This window comes from Podarcis pityusensis (assembly GCF_964106645.2).
Source record: "Podarcis pityusensis genome assembly, chromosome: 2".
Taxonomy (NCBI): domain Eukaryota; kingdom Metazoa; phylum Chordata; class Lepidosauria; order Squamata; family Lacertidae; genus Podarcis; species Podarcis pityusensis.
In genome coordinates, this window is record NC_138029.1 from 70,120,585 (window position 1) to 70,132,878 (window position 12,294).

At 49.0% G+C, this 12,294-nt stretch overlaps 1 protein-coding gene across 1 annotated transcript; it reads left to right on the forward strand.

Moving 5' to 3' along the window:
- The first annotated feature begins 130 nt into the window (after positions 1–130).
- Positions 131–11,740, forward strand: DOK3 (docking protein 3). The gene is made up of 5 exons (XM_080988421.1): positions 131–564; positions 3,960–4,250; positions 5,453–5,546; positions 8,247–8,419; positions 10,602–11,740. The coding sequence occupies exons 1-5, from the start codon at positions 508–510 to the stop codon at positions 11,421–11,423; spliced, it is 1,437 nt and encodes a 478-aa protein (XP_080844547.1). The 5' UTR covers positions 131–507; the 3' UTR covers positions 11,424–11,740.
- Positions 11,741–12,294: the final 554 nt, after the last annotated feature.

A 12,294-nucleotide genomic window follows, 5' to 3' on the forward strand; every position in this document is an offset into this window, starting at 1 on the left:
TTTTCTTGAAAGCAGCAGGGCAGTGAGGCAATAGGCCATTGCGTCAGTAACTACGGTTAGGCTGTGTTGGGCAAGCGCAGTTGTGCTTGGCAAGTCCTGTGCTGCTCCATTCCCTAGCTCCGGTAGTGGTTTCCGAGACATTCTGCGCCCCCTCTCAGAGAGGGACATTCAGCCTTCTCTGTGTGACCCCACCTGTCTGTCCCCAGCCACGTCATGTGCCTCTGGCTGGCCCACTCTGCAGTTACCCTGCAGCTGCCGGAAGAGAAAGCTGTTAGCCCACCAACGCTCATCAAGTCAGAAGTCCCCTGGGAGAGCCTGTGTCTCCTGGGACGGCTCTGCCTGTTGCAGCTCCCTATGTGCATGCAGGCCCCAAAGAGGAAGTTAGCAGGCAGAGGAAGTTGCCAGCGCTATCGTACATACTGACTCATCCCTGTGGCAGCCACAACGGCTTGTGGAGCCTGCAGACTGCCTCGCTACTCACTGGGCTGCCCCTTCGGAGCCTGCCCCATGGAGTGTCCCGTGAAAGATGGGATCCTATACATCCAGCACCCCAAATTTGGGAAGGTAAATGTGTGTGTGTGTGTCTGATTTGGTGGGTGGAGTGTCTGGCCCCAGGGAGCCTTTGCTGTATGGGTGGGTGGGTTCAGTGGGAATTTTGGGTCTTGTCAAATGCAGGGGAGCATTTTTCCTAGCTTTTCCTTCTTTAGGACCTGAGATTACATCCTCTGTAGTGCAAGAGTGTGCCTGCAGGAGCTGTCATTGCTCGGTGTCTTTCCCACCTTCTGCTTTGTCATGTTACTGTATTGTGAATTTACAGCCAAACTGAATGTAAATAAACTCAATAACAAATTAAAATGCTATATGAAATAAGGGGTGTACCTGAAGCAAGGTGTGTGGGAGAGAGAGGTGGGGAGAGAGACACAGAGAGAGCACATAAAATAAGTAGGATTGGCCTGAAACCACCACTGAGCGTGAGTGTGCAGGGGTGGTCCTATGGGGTTCTGCCTTTTAAAAGTGGGGGCCCCAGTGCCTGGTTTTTCTCTTGCTGCAGGAGGTTTCTAGAGAACTGGCCGCTTGTACTTTGGCCCATTTATAGTTTGTTGTCAAGGGACTTGCTTGACCAAGGCAGCCATGTTCCATGTTGCTGTGTCCTATCTCTTGGGGTTGGGGATTGACCTGGATCTATCTATCTATCTCTTTCTTTCTTTCTTTCTTTCTTTCTTTCTTTCTTTCTTATCAAGTATCATGTTGCAGGTGTTAGTGAACTCAGCTGAAGCCTCAGGCTCCCCTATGGTGGAATTGGCTGTGGTGCCAGAGCCCCCTTGGTGCCTGCCCATGTGCAGCGGATATGGCAAGGTGGCTGAAAAGAAATGGCTCAGTGGTTCTCTCATTTTCGGTCACCTGCCTTTTTAACGTCCAGGGCTAGCAAATGACACCACCCACACCGAAAGGCAGTCACAATTAGATATTTTTGCATTCCTTGGAGGTGTTCAAAAAGTATTTCTTAACATTTCCTCTGTAAGTAGGTCAATATTCTCCCCACACTCCCCCCCCAAAAAAAATAACTCCTGAGGCCACACAACAAGCTAAGGTTTGAAATGAGGCCTTTTCGACTCTCGGCTTATGCTCTTAATCACTGGTCTACATCCATCGCACATTGTTAAGAAACTTGGGTCGCAAAAGTGGCTATATTGCTTTGTGGCAAATGGCTACTGGCAAAGCGAGACTGAAAATGTCTGCAGCTGATATATGCTAAGGTCTAAAGGGTTCAGGCAGCATTGCTGACCTGCTATCTTGTTCTTATTACTCAGCAAACTTGACTTTACGGAAGTAGCCAGTTACTCCCCATGGGCACTGGGAAGGTATCCTTCTTCCCCCTGTCTAAAATGAACACTCTAGGGTAGAGGGAAGAGAGAAACAGCCCTGTGGGTGTCTTCCATATTTGGTGCTGACGTCCTTCTTAGTCCTCCTTGTCACAAGTGTAGATTGGGAGATAGAGCTTCGCCCGCTGATAATACCAGGCCTGCCTTGTATTCTAGTGTACAGGTGAAAACTCCCTTCTTCTCCTGGCAATTAAAACTCTGTACTAACCAACCACTTTAAATAACAAACAAGCCCAACCTACCACCATCCAAACCCTGCAATGTCATCACCAGAGGCACATAAACTTTGGCTGAGCTTGGGAGCCAAGCCAACCATTGTTTCTAGCCACTGCTAGATTGACTTTCCTACTACTTGCTCCACAGAGACAAAGTGTACCTGCTACCCAGTAAGGGGGTTTAGCAGAGGAGGAGTGCTGTGCATGTGTGCACCCATGCTTGGCTGCTTGCAATAACACCTCCAATCGGGTGCTAGGACACACATCTTTAAAAAAAGATGTTTTGGCATCTCTCCACGGCTTATATTTATTTATTGTTAGACCAAAGTGGAGTTTTTTTCTCATGGGCCAGCCAGGTTGACACATCTGTTCTCCACCAGCAACTTGGTGGCTACATTGGTAGACCTCAAGCTGGCATGCCATTTGTGCACTGGGAAGATTTGGTGCTTCCACTTGTCCTGCTGCGGAGTCCCAATCATGAAAGAAATTGGACTGTTTTGAAAAGGAAGAGAAAGGGGGGTGTGGAAGGCGGAGCCTGGTGTTAGGTGAGCTGGAAGAGAAAAGGGCCACTATACCAACTGTGACTGATTTGACAGCTACAGCTATTCCTGGACTGGGAAAGCCTTGCCACAGTGGTTCATGCGCTAGTTACTTCTAGACTGGATTGTGCTCTATGTGGTTCTTCCCTCGCGTTTGATCCAGAAGCTGCAGCACCATATAACGCCTGTGCTCAGAGATCTGCTGTGGTTGCTGATTTGCTGCTGGGCCAGGTTCAAGGTGTAACTGTTTACCTACAAGATCACCTTACCCCACACGTGCCCACTTGACCGCTTTAATTGGCAGAATCGGCACTATTGCAGGTGCCACATGATGCCTGTTCCACATTTGTAAGAATTTGATCATTTCAGGTGGGAGCGCCTACACTTTAGATCTCCCTGCCGCCTTCACTACTCTTTTCATTATCTGTTAAAAACATTGCCTGCCCAGATGCTTAGAAAGTGGACATCATTTGTTTTAGCGTTTTCACTTCTTTATGTTTTAAAGTAGGATTGTGAATTTTCCTGATTTTACTCTTTTATCTTTTGTAAACTCCTTTGAGGGTGTTGTTGTTTTTACAATCAAAGCAGTGTATACATTTCAGGAAATAATATAAAAATAAATACTATAGACCACAGCCCTGAAACCACTACTGGCTGTCAGCTTTACACATGTCTTTTGGGCTTCTGAGGCTTCCGCCAGACACTTCACACACATTTCCAGGCTTTCTTTTATTTCCATGAGGTTTAGAAGCTTGCTTTAAAAAAAAAAAGTATGATTTCAGCAGCTGGCAGCAGGAGGAGGAGATGCTAAATTCCTGCACAGTAAGCCCACAACCTACACACATTTAACTTGTATGCGTTCAGCTTTACGCACTTGGTAAAAATAAATAAAAATGGTTGGGGCACCCAGGGAAAAATGACTTTGGCAGTCTCACCTCCCATTGTACCAATGTGTTTTGACTACACACAACTTTGGCTTTCGGCACAATCCCCTGTGTAAATTGAGGGCTTACGGTATTTACACAGCAATCCCACTAACGCTTGCAGTGCATGCAGATTTGTGGCTCTATGCATTCAATTGCCTAAGAGAGGTAATCGCCAAAGAATTCTTCGTAACCTCTGATTCCGTATATTGTACTTCCACCTGCTCTTGGCAAGGACTCTACAGGGCAATAAATCCCCAGAGAGGATCACATTTCTGCTTGGGTAACGTGCCTGTTAAAGAGGCCTTTTCCTCTTCGTGTGGATTTCCTAGTGCAGACTGCTGTTAACCGGTGCCTGTCCCTGATTGTGTGCTGTCACCTCTTGCCCCCTGCTCACAGAAGGTCTGGCGGAAAGTGTGGGCCCAGCTCTTCGCCGACAGCCCTTCTGGCATCGCACGGCTCGAGTACTTCGAAGGGCGTGAAGGGGCCGCAGCAGAGAAGGCTACCCTGAGGAAGGGCGAGCGGAAGGTGATCCGCCTCTCAGACTGCGTCTCGGTGGAGCGGGCAGGCGAGCACAGCTCTCCCAAGGACACCACAGCCTTCTTCCTGAGCATGATGGAGCGCAACTGCTTACTGGCAGCGGATCAAGCAGATGAGTGGATCGAATGTATCTGCCAGCTGGCTTTTCAGGTATTGACCTCTTCATATCTTCAATGGGAAGGCCCTGTGTCTCGCTGAACCACAGGGAGATTCCTCCTGGCCACAAGTCAGATGAGTGGAATCTCAGAGGGGAGCCAAGCTGCTTCCTCTAGAGGTGGCTTGCAGTTGCAAGTTTCTGGCCCTCAGCGAAGGTTGGACTTTATGACCTCCCAAGTCCTTTTTGACCTGCATTCCATTGACTGAAGAGGTCCTAAATTTGACTGCTATGGTGGCCGATGTTCCCTGCCCAGTTGCTTTAATGATAAGTGCTTTTAATTGTGTCTTTTTTTTGGTTAGGTTCTGAATACAAGGGTTTATATATTCTTGCAAAAAAATAAATCTTTAGGTTTATTCTGGGAATGTAGATGGGGATGAAGCTCTGGAAATTCTGGGCATGGCCTCTGGGTCTGAAATCTCCCTTGACGTGATGTATTGCAGCCTATTCTCAACCCATGTTATTCAGAACATTGTCTCGGTGATTTTAATGGGGCATACATTCAAGAAAGAATGCATAAGAATTTAACCTTCTAGGACACTCCTATCTATATTTACTTGAATATACAGTGTTCAGTGAGGCTCACTCCCACATAGGTATACACAGAATTGCTGCCTTAATGTGCAAATAATTTGCGCAATCTCTGTTTTCAATAAATTCTTGGTCATTCCTGTTTGTTGCCGCTTAAAAAGAAGAAAATAGCAGCCTAGCTTCCAAGGATGTTAGATGAGGAAGATAATAAGTTTGTGATGTTCTTTATGCAGGCAGAGTGCTCTGTTAATGATGGTGGGGCTTTAGTAATGGTGAAACTGAGATTGAGCAAGAAAAAGAATGGCTCATGGGGAAATAGTATTTATGCAGAGCTGGCAACTAAGCTCTTTGCAAAGTAAACAGATCCTTGGTGAGACACAAGGAGAAGAAAAAGAGAAAGTATTAGAGTTGAATGGGAGGATCCATGTTTTTAGTTGTTCATAAGAACAGTAAGGTGTGGAACAGCTAAAGGGATGTTTCTGGCCCGTAAGAATGGACCAAGGGTTGATGGGCACATGGTTGAAATTGTCTTTGTGTTCAGGTTGAGGTTCAAAGGGAATAATCCAAATGTTGGAACAAGTCACCCTGCCTTTCTCTGTTTCTGTGATGGTTTTCATCTGAGAAATGCTCTCCTTGCTTCATTTCCCCTTTGCTGTGCTGCACCCAGAGGATGCCTGCCCCCTCATCCGGCTCAGTTGGAAACACACCCAGCCCACAGCCCCTCATGGAGGAGAACACCATCTACTCATCCTGGCAAGAAAGTATGTGCCTAAGGGGCAGGGTGGGGGGTGAAGGACCTGGAACAAAACACCAGTTTCTTGTACTACCAAGTGGCAGCTGATGGAAGGAGAGGCCTTCTGGGGAATTCAAGCTTGTAAGGAGCTTTGGTGCAGCTGCAGGTGCTATAAGGTGGTGGCAGTGGGGAACATGCAACCCTCTTCTTGCTCCCAACTCCCATCAACCCCATTCAGCATGGAGGACCACAGATTTCCCATCTCTGCTGCACAGGCCCCAGTCCTCTGCTCAAAGTTGACCTACAGCCTTTCTCAAACTTGAGTTCCTGGATGTTGTTGGACTACAACTCCCATTATCCCTAGCTACCAGGAAAAGTGGTCAGGGGCGATGGGAGTTGTAGTCCAACAACATCCGGGAACCCATGTTTGCGAAAGGCCAGGACATTTGTGAAAACCCAAACAGCCAACCCCCATGCTGGCAAAAATGTGATAAGGTAAATTGGAGGTGAGGAACCTATTTCAGCCTGAAGGCCAGATTTGCACTTAATCAACTGTCCGGAGGCTGTATTCCAATAGTGGATGGGGGCAAAAGTGGATGGAGCAAAACAACACAAGAAAAATTCCTCTGTTAGCACCTCCCCCTGCCCGCCCCCACCTTGTCACCTGACACACAGGCAACAGCACCCACACATGCATACATACATGCATGCATGTGGTCACATATACATGCACTTTCATACATCAGACATACTGGCACACAGGCATGTGTTTACATGTGCACACACACTCGGCATTTTTCCAGCCAGTGCTCTCTACCTCAGCACTAGGGTGGCTGGAAAGATCCACCTGCCTGCTCTTTAGATAGGATCTCTCAATCTTGTCCTTAGCGCTAGGATGGGAGAATGAGAGTATAAGGCCGCATTTCTTCCCACCCACCCCCTCCAGCACGGCAGGTGGAAACGCTGCCTTTTGCTCTTATCTCTCATCTAAGTGCGGTGGCGTTCAGCACTAACACTGGAGATAAAGAGATCCCTCTGCCTGCTCTTCAAGCGCTTGTCACCAATCTATTCAGTTCATCTATTTTATTTAACAAACTGTATATACCCCTAAGTGACTTACAAAACATAATGATTAGATTCTGATCCTTAGAACGTGATAGATGTGCTGACTGAGCCAGTAGTCACGCTAAGTTGACTAATAGTAAAAGCCAGAAAATGATGAAATGACGTGAGATGAACGGGAGATGAGAAGGGCTTGTTGGGACAGGCCTGGTGGGGTAGAATAGACCCACAAGCTGAAGGTTCTCCACTATAGAGCTGAATCATTGATAACGTGCCTCCCTTTACTGGTACCCCCCCCCCCCAAAAAAATCTGCCAACTGAGGTATGGCTGCCAAGCCCCACCTGGAAAGTGAATCCATAGCTGAGCTGAAAAGATTTGAAACCAGGGGTCCAAAGTTCAACAGTCTAATAACTGGAGTCACCCAGCTCTTTTGAGCTGACAGCTTTACCCCACTGTTCTTCAAGAGTGTCATGTGCAGTGCTCGCTTTGGCAGCACATATACTAAAAAATTGGAACGATACAGAGAAGATTAGCATGGCCCTTCACAAGGATGACACACAAATTCGTGAAGTGTTCCATAATAATAATAATAATAATAATAATAATAATAATAATAATGGAGTGTCACGTGTCCCTTTCAATGATATCGGCATTAGAAACAAAGGACCCTCTAAAACAGGGACAATTAGAGGCAAAGTGTTCTTGACAAGAAGCGTAAAACAAACAGCTTTGTGTGCTCCTATTATTAGATAGGAGTTTCTCCTTAGCTGTTCCCACACTGTTCTGTGCCCCAGTGACTCTATATTTACTGAGGCAGATGGGCAAGCTAAAAAATGAGTCTCATTTTGGAAGGATGTAAATTCACAAACACCAGTGGATATTATGATGGGGGAATATATGTCTGAAGGGAACAGAGCAGTTCTGAAACAAAGTACCTGCTCCAACCATTGTGCACTCCACAAGGCAGTTAGGATAGCATGGGAGGAGGAGGGGAAGCAAAGCAGTCCCAAAAATGTCTTCAACCATTAAAAAAGAAAATGAGTCAGGCTCTTTAGATAGAAGCACAACAAAAACATAGGGTCCTCTTCAGATTTCTGAATCCCTTTCCCACCAGAGTTCCACTTGCTCCTCCCCTATCAGTTTGCTCCTCCCCCTTGAGCAGAATACAGTTTTCAAAGTAAGCTAACACATGTGCCCAGCTACTTAATCTTATTTTTGCAACCTCCACTCATTTTATGCAGTTTTGCTTACAGTCGTACCTTGGAAGTCGAACGGAATCCGTCCCGGAAGTCCATTCAACTTCCAAAATGTTCGGAAATGAAGCCATGGCTTCTGATTGGCTGCAGGAAACTCCTGCAGCCAGTCGGAAGCCGCGGAACCCGTCAGACATTTGGGTTCCAAAGAACGTTTGCAAACCTGAACACTCACTTCCGGCTTTGCGGCGTTCGGGAGCCAAAATGTTTGACTCGCAAGGGGGTTCGACTTCCAAGGTATGAATGTACTCTGGTGGTGTGCAGTTTTGATAAGTTTCTGTTTGCTTGTTTTTTTAAAAAAGTGCGCTCGCAGAGTGTAGTCAGAGCCATGGCGGGGTTGGGAGGAATTAAAACTAAGAACACGCATGGCTTTTGAGGGATTTGTTAACTTTTTGCAATGCCTTCTCAACAGCCTGCGAGTTCCCCGTGTCAGTTTTCCCGACAGAGGCATCTGCAAGATGTCACTTGAAAGGGAACTACCTGATGACGACTCTACCTGAGCACCTGGTGCTGAAGGACATGCACTCCGGGCAAGCCCTCTATACCTGGCCTTATGCCTTCCTCCGAAGATTTGGCCAGGAAAAGGTATGTTGTGTCTGTTTCCTCCTCCAGTGGCCCAGAAAACACCCATCCTCTACTGACTACCCTCAGGAATAGCATCAAAGGCAGGGAACATCCTGTCTTGTCCTGCAGCTTGAGGACAGGGAGTACCCTCATTCCCAGTGGGCTGTGTTAGCAGGCCCTGGTCACACCTTCAGCCGACAGGATGATTTCAAAATAAGCGAACCTGGGACGCGGGTGGCACTGTGGGTTAAACCACAGAGCCTAGGACTTGCCAATCAGAAGTTCGGCGGTTCAAATCCCCGCGACGGGGTGAGCTCCCGTTGCTCGGTCCCTGCTCCTGCCAACCTAGCAGTTCGAAAGCACGTCAAAGTGCAAGTAGATAAATAGGTACCGCTCCGGCGGGAAGGTAAACAGTGTTTCCGTGCCTTCTCTGGTTCGCCAGAAGCAGCTTAGTCCTGCTGGCCACATGACCCGGAAGCTGTACGCTGGCTCTCTCGGCCAATAAAGTGAGATGAGCACCACAATCCCAGAGTCGGTCACAACTGGACCTAATGGTCAGGGGTCCCTTTACCTTTACCTTTACAGGGATAGCAGATAAGTCTACCTCACACTTCAGGTGATGCTTCTTGTAGTGTGTTGCTGCTGTTCTGGGAATAGTAGTATCTTTAGTAAATTCACACCCACCCTTTTCTGCCTTGGTGCATTGGGCTAGGAGTTGAAATGCTCACCCTCCCATTATTTCACCATTCACTTGAACACGTAAAAAAATTGTCCATCCACTCTTCTGATTTGACAATCCTGGAGGCTGGTATATTTCCTCCCGCTGCCCCACCCACCTTCTTAGTTTGCTGCCTGCTCCTGGGACTTTTTAAACCCACCCAGATTAGACTCAGTTAGAGCTATTTCATATGCAGGGACCATAGATCAGCTGCTGAAAGCGTGCTGCACATCCTTTGCATGCCGAAGGCCCCAGATTCTATCCCTGGCATCTCCAGTTAAAAGAAACAGGTAGAAGGCAATGGGGAAGAGTCTCTGCCTGAGAGATGTGGCAAGCTAAACTGGGCAATCCTGGGCTAGATGGAGAAAATATAGTCCAAACAGATGGACCTTTTGCTGCTGGATGATACGTGGAGATACGTGCAAATGTGTATGTGAACCCGGTCTTTGGGTGGGTGTTTGATTTTCGTTGTTGTGTATACTGTGTATATACGGACAATGACAATAAATTTATCTTATCTAAGACAAGATGACGGCCTTCCATTCCATGCACAGAAGCTACCTGGGCTGACAGCCGAGTCTTGGCATTGGCAATGGCCCAGCACCCTCTACCACTCCTGGGGGCAGCAGGCTATCCTGGCAGGCAGGAGGGGGTCGAGTGCAGGGCAGCCTAGCTTAAGGGACTTGGAGGAATGATGGTGGATTGCTGCCCTGCCCCCAGTGGTGAATGGTGCCCCTTTGCGACTGGTTGGGAGGAAGGCAGAGAGACCAGCAGCAGGTGGCGCCAGAGCCAATGACCAGGCAGAGCCACCTGTGACAGGTTGTAAGAAAGAAGGCAGGTTGGGGTTGGCTGAGGGCAGGCTGAGTTTGGTGGGACAGGGCTCCCTTTGCCCTGAATGGACCAGCCTGTGTTGCCTGCCCTCCCCCAGCATCTGCCCCCCTGCTTGGCCCTAATGGTAGGGCTGCCCTTGAGTCTGGCCCAATATAAGGCCTCTTCCAGGGTAAATCTCTGCCATGTCCAGCTAAAAGGATTTTGGGTGGCATAGCAAGAGGAAATGTCTGGCTGAGATGCCGCAGAGCCACTGCCCATCATAATCCTGGGCTAAAAGGTCCCATTGACTTAAATCAGAAACTTCTATCTAGTCTGTTTTTCTTGGATCTGTCTCCAATGAGGCTCAGCATCAGTGCTGATCCACACCATACATGAAAAGCGTATCCAGTGTGTGTTCAAAGCGCATGGCTTTCCCCAAAAAGGAACCCTGGGAAACGGTAGTTTGTTGAGGCTGCTGGGCACTGTGGAACTACAGTTCCCAGGGTTCTTTGGAGTTCCTTAAATGTTTGTTGGGTGTGCTTTAAATGTTTGGTGCTGCTCTGATTTGCTTTGCCTTAGATGCTGCAGGGGAAAGTTGCGCAGAGATCTCAATGATGGCCAAGTATGAAAATCACCTTAAGAAAGCACCTTTGTGTTCCCCCACTCTCTCCCCAGACGGTGTTCTCCTTTGAGGCCGGGCGCCGCTGTGACTCCGGAGAGGGCCTCTTTATCTTTAACACAGTACGGGCTGCGGAGATCTGCCGAGCTGTCTCGGCCTCCATAGACCGCCAGAAAGCCACTCTTCTGGAGAGAGACAAGAAAGCCGGCATCTCCCCAGCCCAAGACTGTGTGCAGAAAGCAGGGGGCTGGTCCTGGCCCACCAGCCCGGAGAGCCCAGAGGGAGTGCAGCCGCTGTACGAAAGAACGCCAAAGGGAAGTGTGGACATGGGATACTCGGCAGCGCCTCCTGGCGGCAGCCGCTCCATTTCCCCAGAATTCAAGGCTTCTGACTCGCCCATCATCTACGCTTCCATTGGCAAGAGCTTCCCTCTCCCGTTCCAGCCCTCGGGCAAGGCAGAGGCAGAACCCAAAGCGGGAAGAGAGCAGGGCTCGGACCACCTCTATGAGAATCTGCGCAGTCTGGAGCAGCAGGCCCTCTGCGCGGAGCCTCTGAGCCTCGGCTACAGAGACTCCCCTGAGGGCAGCGGCAGCAACGGGGGGTCGCCGATCTACGACAACAGCCCCGTAGTGGCAAGGCGCTCCAACAGTAACCCTGGCTTCAATCCCAGCGCTGTGGGGGCTGACCCTACCCCAGACAGCCAGTGCCCTCCTCCCTTGCTGGATTGCCAGGGGCCCGAAAGCGGAGGTGAGGGCCGGGCCAGGGCCAAGGCCAGAGGGGCTGGGGCCTTCAAGCACAAGCTGGTCACTATGTTGAGCCGGGATGGAGGAGCCAGCAAAGCAGCCGGCAAGAACGCAGGCTCAATGGACAAAGCATGATGGATCCCTCCAGCTGCCTGGGGTTTGGGGAGCCCCTTCCGCCAATTTAATCTCCTATTCCTCCTCTGCCTCCTCCTTATCAAGACTTTGGCAGGCGGGATCTATGTGACCTCAAGACGCAGCTTCTCAAATCGTTAGATAGTGACACGGTGGAGGCAAGGCTGGTTAGATGCCCTCAGCTCCATTGTGTCAGCCTTGGTTCCTCAGGTGAAGCATGTTTAGCTTGGGAACAAGGGGATCTGAGGGACCAGGTGGGTGAGGTGTACATTTTGGGTTTTCTTTTTTCCTTTGTGTCTCAATAAATAAATAAAACAACGTTTCTTGGGTTATCAAGTCCCTCTGTTGATGCGGATTCTGCTTGGCTCTTTGTCTCTTTGCTCTTTTGCTTTTGAGACCACCTGTCACTGCTGCACTTCCCAGGGAGGGATCTTCTCATGGAAACCCCCTTGTTGATGTTATGAGCGCCAGCCTCACTCGGTGGTGAAGGGCATTCTTGCTTGGCAAGTGCTAAATCCCTGGGATCTCTGGATGCAGGGCTGGGAAAAGCATCCATGTGACATCTTGGAGAACCCATGCCAGTCAGCACAGTATCACATAGCCCTCAACTGTCCTGAAAAAACTGGGACATCCCACCACCTAGGAGCATGGCAGCCATTTTGGGCGTCACAATCTCACCCTGAAAAAAGTGTTTTTTGGGGGCCGTAATCTTGCACGAGTCACATGACTCATGCAGTAGTGCAGCCCCAGAAGATGGTGTCCTAGATTTTCGTCATGACGCGTTGGAGGGTATGGTATCAGACTCCCTAGATAGCCCTGTTGGGATACTGCCAGGGAGATAAAGTCCATCAAGGCCCCCAAGCCGTCTGCCGGA